Source organism: Cetorhinus maximus, chromosome 11 (genome assembly GCF_964194155.1).
Source record: "Cetorhinus maximus chromosome 11, sCetMax3.hap1.1, whole genome shotgun sequence".
Lineage (NCBI taxonomy): Eukaryota > Metazoa > Chordata > Chondrichthyes > Lamniformes > Cetorhinidae > Cetorhinus > Cetorhinus maximus.
Window position 1 is genome coordinate 46,316,895 of NC_135889.1, and position 19,405 is coordinate 46,336,299.

At 42.9% G+C, this 19,405-nt stretch overlaps 1 protein-coding gene across 1 annotated transcript in view; it reads left to right on the top strand.

Annotated features, from left to right (window-relative positions):
- Positions 1-19,405, top strand: part of LOC144686197 (uncharacterized) — a 170,546-nt gene that overhangs the window by 12,376 nt on the left and 138,765 nt on the right. Inside the window, exons 6-10 of the mRNA XM_078551295.1 lie at positions 2,311-2,412; positions 4,930-5,004; positions 11,788-11,832; positions 19,032-19,085; positions 19,261-19,314. Of these exons, the coding sequence (XP_078407421.1) occupies positions 2,311-2,412; positions 4,930-5,004; positions 11,788-11,832; positions 19,032-19,085; positions 19,261-19,314 (330 nt within the window). The remainder of the gene's footprint in view (positions 1-2,310; positions 2,413-4,929; positions 5,005-11,787; positions 11,833-19,031; positions 19,086-19,260; positions 19,315-19,405) is intronic.

The following is a 19,405-nucleotide window of genomic DNA, read 5'->3' on the forward strand; positions in this document are numbered from 1 at the left end:
AGCCGTGGGGGTCATTTCTGAAGGGAAAGAACTGAAGAGCAAAGAAGTTATGTTAAACTTCTTTGGAACCTTGGTTAAGCCACACTTGGAGTTCTTGGCTTCATATTTAAAAAATGATATAGAGGCACTGGAGAAGATGCAAATAAGATTTTCTAGGATGATACCAGAATTGAGGGTTACACATGTCAGGACAGGCTGAACAGGCTGCAGTCTTTCCTATAGAAAAGCGATGACTGAGGGATGACCTGATAGAGGTCTTTAACATTCTGAAAGTGTTTGGCTGGATAGATGTAGAGAAGATATTTCACTTGTGGGGGAGACCAGAATTAGCGGCCATAAATATAAGATAGTTACTAATAAATCCAATAGGGAAATCAAGAGAAATTTCTGTATCCAGAGAGCAGAATGTGAAACTCACCACAACAAGGAGTAGTTGAGGTGAATGGCATTGATGTAATTAAGGGGAAGCTAGATGAATATATGAGGAAGAATGGAAGAGGTGAAGGAGAGGTGATCTCATTGAAACATACAAGATTCTGAAGGGGCTTGACAAGATAGATACTGAGAGACTGTTTCCTCTGGCTGGGGAATATAGAACATAGGGGCACAGTCTCAGGATAAGGAGATGATCAATTGGTGAGAATAAATTTCTTCACTCAGTGGGCTCTGAAACTTTGGAATTCTCTACCCCAGAAGGTTATGGATGCTCCATTGTTGAATACTTTTAAGGCTGAGATAGACAAATTTTCAATCTTTCAGGGAATTAAGGGATATGGGGAGAGGGTTGGAAAGTAGAGTTGAGGCAGAAGATCAGCCATGATCGTATTGAATGGTGCAGCAGCCTCAGTGTGCCATCTGGTCTACTCATACTACTATTTCTTATGTTCTTCAGTATATGTTGATGGGGTTAGATAAACAAAGGAGGATGCTCCTGAGGAGCATAAACACTGGCGTGGACCTGCTGGGCCTGTTTCTGTGCTGCAAATACTATTTAATTTTATGTAATCCATCAACTTAATGTCTGTTATATGTTAAAATTGTTGAGCATGTTACAGCATTAAATTTCAAAATGAATTGAAAATTCCTACGTCAGACTCCGCCTATGGACAAATCCCTAAGAAAAGTCTTGATGTTTAACTATAGTATTTGTTAGTACGTATATTTGTTGATGCCATGAGGTTTTCTTGAGAAAGAAAAATTGGATGGGATGCAAATTGGCAACAAATCTGCTACCACCCATTTTAACCCCGGGAATCCCAATGTTTGTCACATAACATTAGATTCTAAAGCAAGAGCAGCATATTGAGAATTAAGACCAAAATAATGTTGAATCTGCATGTAGTCGCAAGTATGACCTGGAGTGTCACCATGGAGCATTCAAAGCCTGCCTTGTTATCAACCAGACTGGTGACTTCCAACTCACTTTCTGACCTGCAATTTTCTTTTCAACCTCACCCAACATCTGAGCCACTGCCCACCCCCTACCGAATTACCTCTGCTCTGGCAGAAGGCAGGTTGCTTTCCTGCAATACAGCCAGCCAGCCTCTCAATCTGGTAGGCTGCAGCCAGGAACCCATGCAGAACCCATGCAAAAAAAAAATTAGTGAGGTCCTTCCATTAAATGTGTGTATTCCCAGTTGCTAAATCCACCCCTCCCCCACCCCAGCCATTTCCGTTCCACTTCACAGTTATTATCGAAGCCAGTGTATTCAATGGGGCCATCTTGTTGACATTTTTTGAGTAAAGTTGAGCAATATTAAAATGGATTTTAAGCTGTAAGTATGAACTTGCATACGAAATACTGCAATCCCCCTATATATATAGTTGTATACAAATATTTACAACTCATTTCGGGTCACTCCAATTTGGACAATACAATAACTCGAAAGTAGACACTACTTTAAGTAATCAGGCTTTCAAGAAATGTATTAGAATAACATAAAAATCATCAAACTGTAAGAAACTTATCATATGCTGATGAGCTAGTGCATTATGAGAGATGGATAAGATCCTCCAATTGACAGCCACAGTAACCATTCTACTTGCAAGAGAGTACTGTTATTTCCATCGTGTTAATACACTATACAATAGTGAAAATATTGGAGTAGATTATCTGCCCAAAAATTGGGTTTTCTTAGTTTGTCCCATTGTTGATTTTCTGCATAAAGAATCATACTAGTTGGCAACTAACAATATCAGGGATAGAGCTAATACATATGAGATTATGCAAAGCAAACCTGGGAATTTAATCAAAGCATTGTAACTTTTTCTAAAACTTTAATTAATCCTTGGAAAACATTTTGTTTATAGGGTGTTTCTGGTCCGCCTGGAAGCGATGGCGTGCCTGGAATTCCTGGAGAACCTGGTCCTCCTGGTCCACCGGGACACCCCACTCATCCTGGATTTCCAGGTGTAAGTACATCAAAGCATAAACAGTTCTTGTCTTGAGGGTGCTAAGAATTACACAAACGACCAATGTAAGGCTATCAGTTGGGACCACAATGTAGCTCACTTACTCTTGCCAGAAACTACATATATTCATATGTAGGGACCTGTCCTCTGCAGGCATAAGGAATATGTCCAGGCTTTGCACCTTTTTTGAATAATCACAAATATGAGAGACAATCACTCTCTGGTGCATTCGCATGGCAATGTCTGGACCAATCAGACCCCACTTACCAATCAAACAGAGCCCCTTTTCTCACACAGTGTAAATTGTTGTTCCCTTTGAAATTTGGCATTCTTGTGTTTGTCCTGATGAGTGCAAGACAAAAAACTTTGACATCATGACATTTTTTATTCAGCAATACTCAAGTCCTTGTCTTGAGTGATTGTCATTAGATCTGCACAGAAAGAAATTATAATTAGTGGGAAATGGAGATGGACTCTGATGCCTTTCATTATTTTTGAAATTCCCAAATTTGCCATGGGTTTTGAGTTCTACAGTGTGTTTACAATTACAGTGAGAACTCACAAGATAGACAGGTTCAAGCAAAGAAGAACCCTCATCGCTTTTCACTGCACCCTTCTGTGATATCTTCACATTATGGTAACATAATAGTACGAGGATATGTACTCAGATGCTGACACTTCCTGCATGTTCTATATGTAAAGCATTGAACATTTTGTTGAAGTGATTTATTGGTGTATGTGTTAGGTGGAAATGTTAAAAAAAATTGATGATTGGTAAGTGTGCTGAACTGAGAAACCAGCTGGATCTCTAGTTTCTATAAACTGCTATTCATGGACATGTGCCAGTCATTTTTTTTGACTTGTTTTATGTAGCGGTGTTTCACCATAACACATGCACCCTGAAACAATATTATTACATATATACATGTTGCTGCATTTTTCACACCAAGCCACCTGACAGATTCATAGAAATTTTCCATATTGACGTTTTTCATCAGATTATACTGGTTTTCAGTTGTGGGGCATGGCTTTCATTGTTTAAAAGAGAGCCTTAAAGAAGCTGCTTTGTTTCATAATCATAAATACTTGTGTAAAAGTTAATCATATGTAAAAGTCAACCCATGATTATTAGCCTAAAAAAACGTAGTTTTTCATATACCTCATGTATATTCAGAACCAAAGAATAATCTCTACAATCACATCTAAAACCTCAATTCATTATTCATTAAAGCAGTTACACATGACATAATTCCTCCAGTTCATACATGTCAACTGAGGCAGTAAGAATATAAAATAGATTTTGATTTTTGGTGGAGAAGCTGACAGATCAGAGAAGTGTAATAAACAGCACACATGGAAACGGCATGTAGGGACCAACTTCCAGAGCAAACTTTATATAAATGAACTCCTGGGTCTTGTATCCTCCTCAGTCACCACCCTCAGCCTTTCGGGGAAGTGGGGGAATGGGTGACTCAGGCTTTGCCAGTTGGGCCCTTGAGAATACTGGCTCAGTACAAACCCTCTGCACCAAGGCTTAGGTCAAGGGCTGGGAGCCATCTGCATGTCATTTTCAAACAGCGTGGCACTTTCCTTTCCTTCCCCAGGCCCCCGATCAGCATTGAACCCGCAGCCCCAGCTGATGCTGCTGCTTCCTCTCCCGGGATGTGGGCGCTGGGGGAGGCCCCTTAATTAAAACACAGAGAGAAAGAGAGAGACATGGTAAACAGCTGGTATAGGTGCGGCTTCCCCCATCACCTTGTGGATTCTTTTGAGAGCCATGTTAGGCGGACTGAGCGGTTTTAGTTGAAAGTAAGCCCCTCGAATACATTACCCATGTAACTTTTTGCCTAAAAATGGGTCTCAAAAATTCAATTTTTGCATGAGTTTATATGGTATATTACTCATTCTTATATCAGTGTAATTCTTTGGAGTCAAAGCTACAGCATTGATTCTCCGAATTGCAATTGTTGTGTGAGAGTTTGAGGTGGTGGGTTGGTTGGAAGGAAATAGTTCTCTGCCTGGGCTGTACACTAGAGATCCCCTACTTCTTGTGGAACCTTCCTGATTTTCATTTCCAGGCTCTATAACAGATGGACATTCACTTCACCAGTTTTCTGACTAAATGGTGAAGGTTGAAATTATCCAGGGCATCACAGAATCACCCCTATGGTTAAGACCAAACTCACCATTGGTTTGGGGGATGGGGAAGTGGGGTTGGTGGTGAGGGGTGATGTTAAGGCCTCCTTAAACTTTTTCCATTCACCTTGAAATAACATTTTCACATTCAAATTTGTAGTTTACGTGTCCATTTGAGGCATAAAGATAAAACTCAAGAGAACAATGGCAAGTGCTGTTTATCTCATGTAGGATATTCATAACACACAAGTAACTATCAGATTTAGCCTATTAAGCCTTCTTCCTCAGTGTATTTTACTATTCTTTATCAATCAGCTGTAGTTTCTGTTCACTTGAATGTGCAGCAGATTTAGTTTAATTGTTCTGCTTCCTCTCTTACAGCAACTTGCATCTCAGATTGCTGGTGATGAGAAATCAGGTTTGCGCGGCCAGATAGGAATGGTGCCTGGATCTATGGTAAGACAGCTCTTAAAAGATCTCTCATTGTGTGTTCAATATATGATAGGACTGCTTAAGTCATGGTACAGAATGTATTACCCGGTCTGTTTTGTGAGAATAAATAGAACTCGGTAAACCAGACCAATGCTATAATTAGCTATGAAATTGGAAACACTTGTCTATCTTAGATCGTATTCATATACATGCAATAATGTTTGTGTGTGTGCATTTATAAAAGTGTCCAATGTGGGAAATCATTGAAAATTTGTATATAAGCTTAAAAGTACATTAGAAATCTATGACAAAGTTTCAGACTCTTTATGAAATTCATTAGACCTGCAGATGCATTAACCAAATGTAATCCAGTCAGCATATATTATTATATACTATATTAACATATGATTAGGTCAAATCGAATATTCCTGTCAGTGGACAGTCATTCAAATCATGGTAAATGTGCTTAGACTGGAGAAATGAGAAGTTCAATAAATTTTGAAATAAGAGTCTGTAGCATTAGCTCTCCAAGTAAAAATCACAATGATCAGAATAAAGCAATTAAAAAAGTTAATACATTTTCTAAACAAATTTGTCGGGGGGAGAAATCACGCACAGTCGTGTCCAGTTTTTCGGCACTATGGAGCTTCCTAATGCTCAAAACTGTTACCTGAGATTCACGTACACACTTCCGATGGGAAGTGTGCCAAACACAACCCTGGCAAAGGAGTTTGGGTGCGCACCTAATGATTACCTGCATCATGTAGAGAGGTTATGAAGGCAATCAGTGCGCAATGAAGACTTGATATCAGTGCTGCCATTTTTGAATGCCACCCTACGGCCTATGCTCTCTCTTAACATTGCTTAGCTGAACAAAAAGGCATGGAGGATCCACACCTCTTTTTCTTGGCGGGCAAGCCCATACAAATTAAATGAAAATACAGGACATATGTCATTTACTGTATTTCTTGCAGTTTGCTCCAGTTGAACATTGGTGGTGTGGGCAGCCTATCAGGCAGGGATGTTTAGAATTGTGAGGTCAGTGAGGGCCTACGCTTGCTCTCTCAGAGCGCCGCAAGAATAATGTTTCCAATATTATTCTGAAGGAAAATCTGCGACTGTGTCTTTGTCATGTTTTGGCAGGCTTGGGGACCTGCTGTAGCAAGCCCTTGACGTCAGTCTGACCTGATTCATTTCTGGTGGCTGGGGAGTCCCCCTCGACATTCAGATGAACTCAAGGCCAGAAGGACCTGGCTTTGGATCAGGGAGGCATTTCCAGAAAAAGTAGATGGCTCATCCAATCAGAGCTGTGTCCCAGTTGGAAAATTCAAGCCGCAGTGTCCAAAGTCTCCAAGGCTGGTGTTACTATTCACATAGTATGTCGAAATGAGTTCTCACAGAGTTCAAATCTCAGGGCTTGGAGACCATGCCAGGTTAATTAAGCTTGAATGACAATCGAATCTGAGGCAAGTTTAACTCTGACCTTTGGTCCCTGCCACAGTACAGAAACAGCTCTTATCAAAGTCACAAATGACATCCGGTGTGACTGTGACAAAGGTAAACTTTCCCTCCTCTTCCTTCCCAACCTGTCTGCAGCCTTTGAACACACCATCCTCCTCCACAGCCTCATTACTGTCGTCCAGCTGGGTGGGACTGCTCTCACCTGATTCCATTCTTATTTATCTAATCGTAGCGATTGAATAATTTGCAATGGTTTCTTTTCCTGTTCCTGTACCTTTACATCTAGTGTCCCCCAAGGACAAATCCTTGCCCCCCACCCCACGTTTTTCATCTATAGGCTGCCTCTTTGCGACATCATTTGAAGGCATAGCATTAGTTTCTCATGCATGCTAATGTCACCCAGCTCTACCACACCACCACCTCTCTCGACTCCTTCACTGCTGTTAAATTATCAGACTGCTTTTCCTTCAATACAACATTGGAGAGACTGAAGCCATTGTTTTGGTCCCCACCACAAACTCTGTTCCCTAACTACCAACTCCATCCCTCTCCCTGGCAACAGCCTGAGATTAAGCCAGTGTGTTTGCAACCTTGACGTCACATTTGATCCCGAAATGAGCACCTGACCTCATATTCACGCCATCTCCAAGACCACCTATTTCCACCCCCATGACATCACTTAACTTCATCCCATTTCAGCCACCTGGTGCGGAAAGCCTCAGCCATGCCTTCACTACTTCCAGACTCAACTGTTTCAATACATTCCTGGCTAGTCACTCACATTCTACCCTCCGTATACTTGAGGTCATCCAAAACTCTGCAATCTATGTCTTAACTCGCAGAAAGCCCTGTTCCCCTATCACCCCTGTACTGGCTGATTTTAAGACACACATTGTTGGTTTCAAATACCACCAAGGCCTTGCACCTCCCTATCTCTATTATCTCCTCCAGCCTCACAACCCTCCAAGTTATCTGCGTTCTTCAAATTCCAGCCTCCTGTGCTTTCCCATCATAATTGTTCCAGCACTGGTCGCTGTGCCTTCAAGTTGCCAAGGCTCCAAACTCTGGAGTTCCCTCTGTACTCTTCTTCACCTCTCTGCCTCACTTTCCTCCTTTAAGACACTCCTTAAGACGTGCCTCTTTAACCAAGCATTTGGTCATCTGACCTAATACCTACTGAGGGAATATGAGCAGCTAGGGGCTAAATTAAAAAGCAGAACCAAAAAGGTAATGATCTCCAGATTACTACCTGAGCCACGAGCTAATTGGCACAGGGTCAATAAGATTAAAGAGGTAAATGCGTGGCTCAAAGATTGGTGTGGGAGAAATGGGTTCGGATTCATGGGACATTGTCACAAGTACTGGGGAAAGAGGGAGCTATTCCATTCAGACGGGCTCCACTTGAATCATGCTGGGACCAGTCTCCTGGCAAATCGCATAACTAGGGTCGTAGATAGGGATTTAAACTAAATAGTGGGACAGAGGGTTCAGTTGCATGGAAATTTTAAAAAATCAAAGTTTAAGGAGAGGGTAAGAGTGCAGGTTAGGGACGAGGCTGATTGCTAAAAAAAAGTGAAAGGAAGGGACAGAGTGTATGAACGCCATATTGCACCAAATAATCACATAAGAGTACGGAAAATTGACAATAGGGCAATCTTAAAGACTTAGTATCTGAATGCACGTAGCATTCGGAATAAAACTAAGGAGTTAACAGCTCAAATAGAGATAAGTAGGTATGATTTGGTGGTGATTACTGTGATATGGTTACAGGGAGAGCAGGTTTGGGAGTTGAATATCCAAGGGTACTCAGTGTTTCGGAAGGATAGGCAAGAAAGAAAAGGAGGTGGTGTAGCTTTGTTAGTAAAGGAAGAGATCAGTGCTATAGTGAGGAATGATATAGGCACAGGGGAGCAAGACATAGAGGCAGTCTGGGTAGAAATAAGAAATAGCAAGGGAAAGAAGTCCCTGGTGGGAGTAATCCATGGGTCTCCAGCCAGTAGTTTAGCAGTAGGGCACAGTATAAACCAGGAAATACTGGGAGCATGTAAGAAAGGCATGGCAATAATCATGGGTGATTTTAATATGCATATAGACTGGACTAACCAAATTGGCAAGGGTAGCCTTGAGTCTCATAGGGTGTATTAGAGATTGCTTTTTGGAGCAATATGTTGTGGAACCAACCCGGGAGCAGGCTATTCTGGATTTGGTTTTGTGCAATGAGATGGGATTAATTAACGATCTCATCGTAAAGGATCCTCTAGAGAAGAGTGATCATAGCATGCTAGAATTTCAAGTTCAGTTTGAGAGTAAGAAACCTGAGTCCCACACTAGTGTTCTGGAGTTAAACAAAAGTAACTACATAGGTATGAGGGCAGATTTGGCTCTAGTGGACTGGGCAGGAAGACTACAAACTAGGACAGTTGATGAACAGTGGCAGGTAGTTAAGGAAATAATCAATTTCTCCCAAGTAAAATATATCCCAGTGAGGAAGAAAGATGATAAGAGGAGGAAAAAGCATCCATGGCTAAGCAAGGAAGTTAAAGATAACTTAAACGCAAAAACTAAGGCATACCAAATTGCAAAGGTCAATGGCAGGCTAGAAGATTAGGAAACTTTTAAAGATCAACAAAGGGCTACTAAAAAAATAATAAAAAGAGCAAAGGTAAATGATGAAAGAAAACTAGCGCAAAATGTAAAAACTGATAGCAAAAACTTCTACAAGTGTATAAAAGGAAAGAGAGTAGCTAAAGTGAATGTTGGTCCCTTGGAGGACGAGACTGGGGAGTTAATAGTGGGGAATGCAGAAATGGCAGAGACGCTTAATCAATATTTTGCCTCAGTTTTCACAGTGGAGGAAATGAGTACCATCCCAATAGTAACGGGTAGTGCAGAGGATATAGAGAAGAGGAACTTAGAACAATCACCATCACTAGAGAAAAAGTACTGAGCAAACTATTGGGATTAAAGAGTGACAAGTCCCCAGGACCTGATGGCCTACATCCCAGGGTCTTAAAGGAAGTGGCAGTGGAGATAGTGGATGCATTGGCTATAATATTCCAAAATTCCTTGGATTCTGGAAAGGTTCCAGTGGATTAGAAAAATGCTAATATAACACCCTTATTCAAAAAGGGGGGAGGCAGAAATTAGGAAACTATAGACCAGTTAGTTTAACGTCTGTTGTTGGGAAATTGTTAGAATCCATTATTAAGGAAGTAATGATGGGGCATTTGGAAAGTCAAAATGCAATCCATCAGAGTCAGCATGGTTTTATGAAGAGTAAATCATGTTTGACTAATTTGCTAGAGTTCTTTCAAGATGTGACAAGCAAAGTGGACAATGGGGATCCTGTAGATGTAGTATATCTGGACTTCCAAAAGGCCTTTGATAAGGTGCCGCACAAAAGATTAATACACAAGATAAGATCACACGGAGTTAGGGGTAATATATTAGTTTGGATAGAGGATTGGCTAACCAACAGAAAGCAGAGAGCCGGGATAAATGGATCTTTTTCTGGATGGCAAGCTATAACTAGTGGGGTGTCACAGGGTTCAGTCCTTGGGCCCCAACTATTTTCAATCTATATTAATGACTTGGATTCAGGGATAGAAAGTACTATAGCTAAATTTGCAGATGACACCAAAATAGGTGGGAAATAAGTTGCAATGAAGAAATAAGAAATTTACAATTGGATATGGACAGGTTAGGTGAATGGGCCAAAATTTGGCAGATGGAATTTAACGTGGATAAGTGTGAGATTATCCATTTTGGTCGGAAGAATAATAAGGCGACTTATTATTTAAATGGAGAGAAACTTCAGAATGCTTCAGTGCAGAGGGATCTGGGTGTCCTCGTGCATAAATCACTGAAAGCTAGAATGCAGGTACAGCAGGTAATAAGGAAGACAAATTGAATTTTGGCATTTATTGCTAAAGGAATAGAGTATAAAAATAGGGAAGTGTTGTTGCAACTGTACAAGGCATTGGTGAGACCGCACCTGGAGTACTGTGTACAGTTTTGGTCCCCTTACTTGAGGAAGGATGTAGTTGCACTGGAGGCGGTTCAGAGGAGGTTCACTAGATTGATTCCAGAGATGCGGGGCTTGTCTTATGAGGAGAGGGTGAGCAGTTTAGGTCTATACTCGCTAGAGTTTAGAAGGATGAGAGATCATCTAATCGAGGTATATAAGATGCTAAAGGGGATAGACAATGTAGACGTGGAGCGGATGTTTCCCCTTCTGGGGCATTCTAGAATGAGAAGCCGTAGTTTTAGGCTAAGGGGTGGTAGATTTAAATCAAAGATGAGGAGGAATTACTTTTCTCAAAGGGTCGTGAATCTGTGGAATTCAGTACCTCAGAGCGCAGTGGATGCCGGGACGCTGAATAAATTTAAGGAGGAGATAGACAGATTTTTAATTAGTAATGGGTTGAAAGGTTATGGGGAGAGGGCGGGAAATTGGAGTTGAGGCCGAAATGAGATCAGCCATGATCGTATTGAATGGCAGGGCAGGCTCGAGGGGCTGAATTGCCTGCTCCTGCTCCTAGTTCTTATGTTCTTATGTTCTTACATGGCTCAGTGCATACTTTGTTTTACAATGCCCCTGTGAAGTGCCTTGGGATGTTTCATTACATTAAAGATGCTATATACATATAAGTTGTTGTTGTTACAGTCATTTCTCAGACTAGTCAATACTAAGTATCATAATTAAGCCTGGTTACACGTGAGTATTTCCATTTGGCGGAGTTCAGATGTGGAAAATTCCCTCATCGCTCAAATTTCTGAATCTAAGTGCTGATGCAGGAAACAACTTGTCGCTATACCGAGTAGATTTCCGGGCACATTCTCTGCAAACCACCAATGGAACAGATATCTCATGGATAATGCTCTCTACTCTGTCATAAATGTGCACGCCTCCTGAAGTTGCCATGAAATGGTAGCTTTGGATGTATAGCCAGTGGATTTCCTTGAAAATTGGATTGACTGGATAAATCCATTATCACAACAAGACACAATTACAAAGAGGAATAGAAGCCTTCCCCCATTATTGCTTTACCTGTTCATCATGATGCACCGACTAATATGGTGCCTTGCCAACAATATTCCATCAATTTTGCTCAGACTGTCTGAAATGGCTCACCCCCTGAAGTAGCCATTTATACACAACATTCCTATTAAATTCCTATTGATAGAGGAGTCCATTGCTCTCTTATAACTTCAGAAGACTGACAGAGAAATAACCCAATTGAAGAATGCTATAAAAGCCCTAAGGTGTGTGATAAACCTCAGCACGGAATCAACACTCATTTCATTTGTTTCACTACTATTTATTGTTGTTGCTTTATTCTCTAGGGTGAGGTAGGACCGAGAGGACCTCCAGGAGTCATGGGACCACAAGTAAGCACTTTTGATTAATCATATCAGTATTTCAATCAGTTATGGAAGGGGCAACATTTGTTGCTTAGGCTGTCATGGATTCATTATTGTGAACTCAAGTTAAACTAGATTTGTTTGAAAAATATTATATATGCACTGGCTTTTAATACTGAGAAAGCAAGAGAGTAATATACTTGGTATGCACTTAAATCAATCATTCCATTTTACTCCATTTCACTGTAAAAAGGTCAGCTAATCCAACTTGCAATGCCAAAATAATTCCCTGGAGACAATCTGAACACTTTCATCTTTTCTTCTTGCCCAATCTAATATGCTTGTACTGGCCACTGAATCACAGTTCATTTTAAAATTGTCTCATTGGGTCAGCATTCCTTCCCATTCTCCATAATTAGCCGTAGGCATCTCTGTTCACTCATTTCTGTGTGCCACTGTCATTCATCCTTCCATCCAATTTCTGATGTTGCCTGCGCAGCAGTCCTTCTCTGACTTGCCCTGTTCTTTCCTGATGTTCTGCCTTCTATTATCTCCAATGCTAGACTCTCACCCCACCATTTCCAGTGGGTTTACTTTCTCAATTTCCACTTCACTTTTGCTAAAAGCCCATGAGATGCTGGGTCTCTGTTTTTCCTGAAGAAAAATTCATTGGTCCTTCACTCTGTCCAGCTGATTCAAAGGATCCTTTGCCAGAGCCACATTTTGAGAGCTGTAACATCATCTTCTCATCAGCTTTATTGAGGGTCCAGCTCTCACACCCATACAGCACAATGCTCCACACCAGGGATTTTGCAAGTTTCTTTTTCAAGTGTAGGTCGATGTTGGATGCCCTCTACATTTCATTCAGCTGACCAGTTGAAGAGAGTGCGTTGTTAGCCTAGTCTTGGTTTCAGTGCTGCTATCTCCATTTGTGGTCAACCTTTGATCACAGATATTGAAATTGATCTTTGGTTGCAATGGTTGCAGACTGAAATTCCACACTTTTCTCACCATGAATTGCCAATCAGTCAAAGCCATGAAGGAAATCACTGACCGGATATGGAGAAGTGGAATTTTATCTGATGATTGGCAGGTTTCAAAATTGGTAACGTTGCTAAGAGTTCATGACTCCCGAGACTGCTCAAAGCATAGAACAATTAGCTTGATAAGCCGTGCCCTTGAAGTGCTCCTAAAATTTCTCAGAAAAAGACTCTCGTACTTCATCACACCAGCAGTACATGAGGGATAGTTGGTTTCAATGCAGGGAAAGGGACATCAGATGTAACTGTAGTGCTGCGTAACATAATTGAGAAGTATATCAAAAAGCAGAATGACAAGGAATTGTAAGTACCCTTTGTAGAGTATCTTCATAGCTCACTGATATAAACACTAATCATTTCTCCCTTGCCATTTTGTATCTCTTTTCGCTGTCTCAGCACTTTCCAGTGTAGAAGGTGGATGGAGGTTTTGGGGGTTGTGGTGGAGGGGGGGAGGGGGTGGAATTTCTGTAAGTGTTCAAACTGCAGAAACACTAGAAAAATTAGTTTCGGTGGCAAAGTTGGAATGGAAGATTAGGGCAATCCCTGTGGAACCTCAACCCCATGGTCTCACTGTTGCTCTTGGAGTGTTTTTTCAGAACTTATGTTAAGCAATTGTTTATATATTTCAACATTTTAATTGCCTTTGCAACCACTGCAGTATACTGTGGTAACATTCCTGATAATTGGTGAATGAATACACCTGCATATTTTTCTTGACTCATCTTACTTATTTTGCTTTGTAATCTCATTTTCTATTTTTCTTAACAATAATCCTTTGTATTACATTTTGCAATATTTATGGCACATTTACTGGATATTTAAAAATGCTTTGGAATTTTATTCCTTCCCCTGAAAATTGTTGGTATCTTCTGCCAACTTTAAAATTTTACTTTAACATATTATTTTACTTAAAGCTTTACTTAGAACTAAGCCTGTGATTAATAAGGATTAGTGCAGTGTTCAGTTGTTGTTGGAGAACGAGGGTAAGAGTTTGGAGTGTTGGGGGGATGTGAAGAATGTGCTGTGGCAAGACATTGCCCCGAGAAAGAGAACTAACAAGGCACCATGACCAGGATATTCCTGGAACTACTTCTGCGCTGCTGTTTTATGTCATCAGAAGTGCAGCAAAAACCCCATTTACACATTCATTTCCAGTGATGTAATGTCAGCAGTAGTGGGAGCAGCTCTGAGAAAGTTCTTGGCTGAAATATATATTCTTACAATGGGTAAAAAGCCAAATGGACCAATAAAATAGGAGTTTTCTTTTGTGACTATTTTTTTCAATATTTTACTGAATCATTAAGGTGATTGCTTTATTATTTAATTGTTTAGAACTTATAACTGTAAACATTTGGCTGTCAATTTCACTCAATCGCTTCATCTCAACGTAAGTAAACCTTTTGCAAACAACGGACTTGACCTTAGCTGACCCCAGCTGCACTCAGCTATTTTAAACATACTAGGCAAATGTTGGGCAGGATGACCTCTGGGGAATCGTTCCTCACTCCAAAAGAGGAAAAGTACCTACAGCAGCTTACATGCTTGATAATTTTTGCTGTTAGATACAGCAGCCAAATGGCCTCCACTCCTGCAGTGCAACTTTCCTGTGCTGGAAAATGAAATAAAAAAAACATTTGCAAGTTGCTGGCTGACACTTAACAGCTCCTCCAATCTGAAGAAACAGCTCCACTTCCTTTAACGCCCAGTTACTGTGGGGCATCATATTTCCAATTGGTAGCCTGGTGGAATCCTCAGCAAGTGAAATTGTCGGTGTTATTTGCATACTATTGAAATACTTCTTCCTGTTTCAACTGGTAGTTTCCCACTCATGCCAGGTAAACCTGAGGAAATGTATATGAAATGCTAACGGACATTACGGGCAGAATTTTACGACAGGGGGATTTTACGTTCCCGCTGAAGTCAATGAGGTTTATAATCTCTCGCCGCATTTTACAGCCCCGCCCCCGCCAAAACGGGTCCTGTTTACTCTCGCTAATGCTCTGGAAATTGGTGTACAGGGGGGATTAGCAGAGGAAACTAGGCCACTAGAAATTTCAAGACAGGGCACAACTCATGCACATCATTCCAGATTCAGGTCAACTAATGAAGTCTTCTTGGAAATATTAAAGTAATTTGGGCTTGGTCTAATGATTTGAATTCAAAGTGGATTCTCATGTAAACTGCCGATCTGGAAATACATTTAATATAAGGATGCAAAAGAATGTCATGAGCTGATTTTAATGGGCCCGGGATTTACCCCTTTTTAGAAATATTCTGATTGTATGTAAGGATTTGGATCACCTTCACAGTTCATCCCAACAAATGACTGCCTGCATCAAAATTCATACAAGGCCGACCAAGAACAATGGAAGTATTCGGAATTGGGAGCTGACACAGTGCTGAGGATGTGAACTTTATTTTCGATATAGTGAATGAAAGTTAATCATAAGAGAACTGAGCCAACAAAGGTTCAGATTTGGCTGAGGTACGACAGGGCTCTCTAAAATTGAGAAATATAGGCAGAGCTAAGACCTAGAATGCAGAACACCAACAAAGTTGAAAATAGTAAGTGAGAAATCATGAAGTGAGATTTGCAGTTTAAAAAAATGACAGAATAAAAAGAAGGAAGGACTGAAAAGGTATGGAGTTCATCAGTTTTGATTCCTAAGAAGAAAGGAATTAGGTTCAGAGGCAGAATTGGACTGCAGCGGTCCAAGAAGGTGGCTCACCACCACCTTCTCAAGGACAATTAGGGATGGGCAATAAAAATGCTGGCCTAGCCAGTGACACCCATGTCCCATGAAAGAATAAAATAACATTTAATGAGAGTGGCAGGGAGGTTTGGTGAGGTTGGGTGGGGGGAATGAAGGTGTCAGGGGGAGTTCGGGAGGGCGAGGGGATACAGGGAAGAGGGGGTAAGGGGGGAAAAGATGGAAACTGAGGAGGCAGGCGTAAGGGGGGGGTGTAAGGTGTAAGGGAAGGAGTTCAGAGGGGGGAAGGAGTGCGGAGAGGGGAGGCAGTCGAGGGGAAGGAAGGAGTGTGGAGAGGGGAGGGAGCTCAGGACAAAAGGAGCGTGGAGATAGTAGGGAGTAAGGGTGGAAGAAGGAGTGCGGAGAGGGGAGGGATTTCAGGGGGAGGAAGGAGTGCAGAGAGGGATGAGACTAAGTGTGGAGGAAGAAGTAAGGGTGGAGGAAGGAATCAGGAAGAAGTAAAGCTGGAGGAAGGAGTAAAGGTGTTTGAAAGAGTCAAGAAGGAGGAGGGACTAAGCGGGAGGGGAGTCTGGGGGTGGTTGGGTGGGAGGACTAAGTGGGGGGGAAGGAGTTCGGGGGGAAAGGGCTCTGGAGGGGCAAAGGCGTTCCAGGGCAGGAAGGGGTCCGGAAGGGGGAACGGGTTCTGGGGGGGATGGTGTCTGGAGGAGGTGATGTCCAGTTGAATGTGCGAGAGAGGAGCCTGATGGGCCCATGACTGCCACCTGGGGAGCGAACTGAGGGTGGGTGTGGTACGAGGGAACGGTGAGAATGATCGAGGGCAGAGGGAGGCAGTAGGGTGAGAGAGTGAGGGTTCGATGGTAGCGATAGAAGGGACAATGAGGGTAGTTGGTAGGGATTCGGAGGCAGACACGAACCCTCGGGGTGAGAAGGAGACGGTCGGTGAGGTTAATGTGGACGGTGGTGGGAATTGCTGGAAGGAAGGGAACGTGCACTTTCACCAGGACATCCCTGAAGGAAAAGGGTTGTGGCTGGTAGGTCACGGGAGGGGAGGTGGAAGGTGATGCCGGGGGGGTCAACAGTGATGGGGCAAAGGAAATGGATGACTGGGGGAGGGTAAGGGATGGGGGAGTGAAAGTAAAACCAATTTAGCACCATGCTGTCCAAATCGAAAGTGAAATGAGAGTCGTGGTGGATGAGATCAGGTGCTGATGGGAGTGTGATCATTGGGTGGGTGGAGATGGAGGTAAGCTCAGATGGACAACTGAAAGCAAACCCCAGCACGCAGCATTGAAAATACTCAGGACATTGAATTGAGTGTGACATGGGAAGGATCTCTGTGCATGGCAGAATGCTTGCACAAGGCTCTGAAAGGCCCTGCCACACACACATTCCTCCCTTCAGAATCACTCGTGGGCCAGCTGCTCCCTCTGTGGTGACAGAGGATGAGGTTGAGGGGCTCACAGGCAAAGGGGTCTCGCAGGGAGAGGACAGCCTCTGCGATTACTGAGTGGATGACCCAGGGATGTCCAGCTGCCGCTCCTCCTCCCTTCGGGTGCCCAAGGGCCCTGGCCTAACTTGCTGAGTGGAAGGAGCTCCTGGAGGGACTTCAAGGTTCCTTCTTGCGTTGCCACTGTAGGAACTCACCCATGACTCCCACCATAGATGGCTGGTCTGTGCGCATCTCCATGTTCTGCTGGACCAGGGTCTCCATGATATCCGCTATCCTCCCCATGGAGACTTCTATACACGCACATGTGGGCACCACTTCATCAGTGAGCAGGCGGACGCACTACTCTGACTTGCAGGCCACTCTGCTGAGGCCTTCCAAAAGCTCTGAGTGATTTCCCCTACTTTCTGCTGACTCTCTAGGATGAGTTGGAAGGCCAAATCTAGAGGTTCATCATCTGTCTTGGACCTCACTGATGCCTCTTCCCTAGCAGTCCTCTGAGTGCTGAGGAGCTCGGCCGAACATGCCTCCTGCTGCTGTGGATGTGTGTCTGTGTGGTGACCACCAGATTATGAACCTGAGCCTGCTCTAGATCTAGGTTCCATCGAAGTGTGCGTCTCTGGTGCAGGGTGTGGGTAAGCGCTGTGACGGGCCTTCCAGGCTGCTTATTTCCAGCTCTTCAATGGAGGAGGTGTCTTCTTGGCTGGAGGTGAGGGCCTGGATGGAGCTGAGGGACTGGCAGGTTATGGGTGTTGGTGGCTTGGCAGAGCTCCCTGTGAACCAAAGTAGAGACAAGTAGTGCAAGGCAGCAGAGTCAAAAGCAGGAGGGAGAGCATTGATAGTTGTGTTGAGAGAGGGATGATGTGGTGCAGGATCCTCAGGTGGGTGCTCGCTGTCGACGTCACCGTCACAGCAGGCACAGTCCATGTCCTCACCAGTCAGCACGATGGCACATTCCTCAAAGTGTGTGAGGGGCCTAATATGGGCCACTCAACCCCCGGTCTGGGACCTCTCCCTGCTCTGGAGAGAGTGTGAGCAGGACACATGGCACTGCATGGAATGTTTGTGTGGTGAGCGGAGACATGGACAAGATGAGGACACGAGCTCGAGAGGATAAGAGCCTGAATGAGATGTGAGGGTGTGTGTGAGAGTTAGTAGTGTTGTCCCTTGAGGTGTGAGGTCCCTGTGTGATGGGTTTGTGAGTGTGTGAGTTGAGAGCGATGAGAAGATTGACTTACCCCGGCGGAACAAATTAGACCATTCATCCTGTAGCAGCACTGGGTGGCTGTCCTCTTTTGCAGGGCATTGGCGCTGACCACTGCCTCACATGCTGGATTGGTGATGCCGCTGCCCCTCTTACAGCCAGAGCGGGGGTAGAGGACATCATGGCGGGCCTCCATGGCATCCGAAAAACACTCGAGGGACACGTCACTAACCCTGGGGGCTGCAGTCTTTTTGCCTTTCAGGGCCAGCCTGTAGCCGTGGACTGGATGCACTACCGGATTTTACATGTCCCCAGTGTCCCAGCCTGCTCCCCAGATAATAAGCAATTCACACTTCTTCACACTTAATAGTTGATGATGTGAACAAGGTTGAAAAAGCTAAAATAAACTGAACGATATTAAAAAGAATAAAAACACAAAACAGCTTAGCAAACCCGCACTGCTAAACAAGAAAAGGCTTATGATGCGTCAAGTCGTCCTTCCTAATAGATGTGTAATGTGTACCAAGGTAAATTTGACCTGTAACATATTGAAGTGGAACTGCATAAATATCTGAAAAGAAAGAAAGATACAGGAAAATGACAGGAAAATAAGATTGGAGTAGAAAGCTTCTGCTGAAATGCTGTTAATGACATAGACACAATAGCCTCCTTCTGTGTGGCAAATTCCATATTATGATTGTATGACTACAGAATATATTCCCTTATTTTACGCTTTTATTTAAATATAACCAAGCACAGTATTTCTAGCATACATGTCAACCTTGTCTTTAAATGTGTTTTTTTTTTTGCTCCTGTACAATTAGGGCCTTAAAGGACTGCCAGGCCCACCTGGAGAACCTGGTGACTTGGGACCAATGGTAAGCCTTCAGACGTTATCATTAAAGTGTGTATTATACAGTAAGTGACCTTTGAAAGCACTAACATGACTAGTAACCAACATTATGTCATTATGAGTACTTCAGATTCTTTTTTAAGTGCACGCAGCTATCTTCCAATACAGTGCTAACACTTGTCTCTTCCATCAAATGGTAGGGTGCAGCTGGTAACCGTGGTCCCGAGGGGCCACATGGAAAACCTGGTGAAGATGTGAGTACATTTTTTAAATGCAATGATTAAATTCCTCAAACAATACTGATGAACACCCTTTACAATCAGCATTTGCTCACAAAGAAGAAGA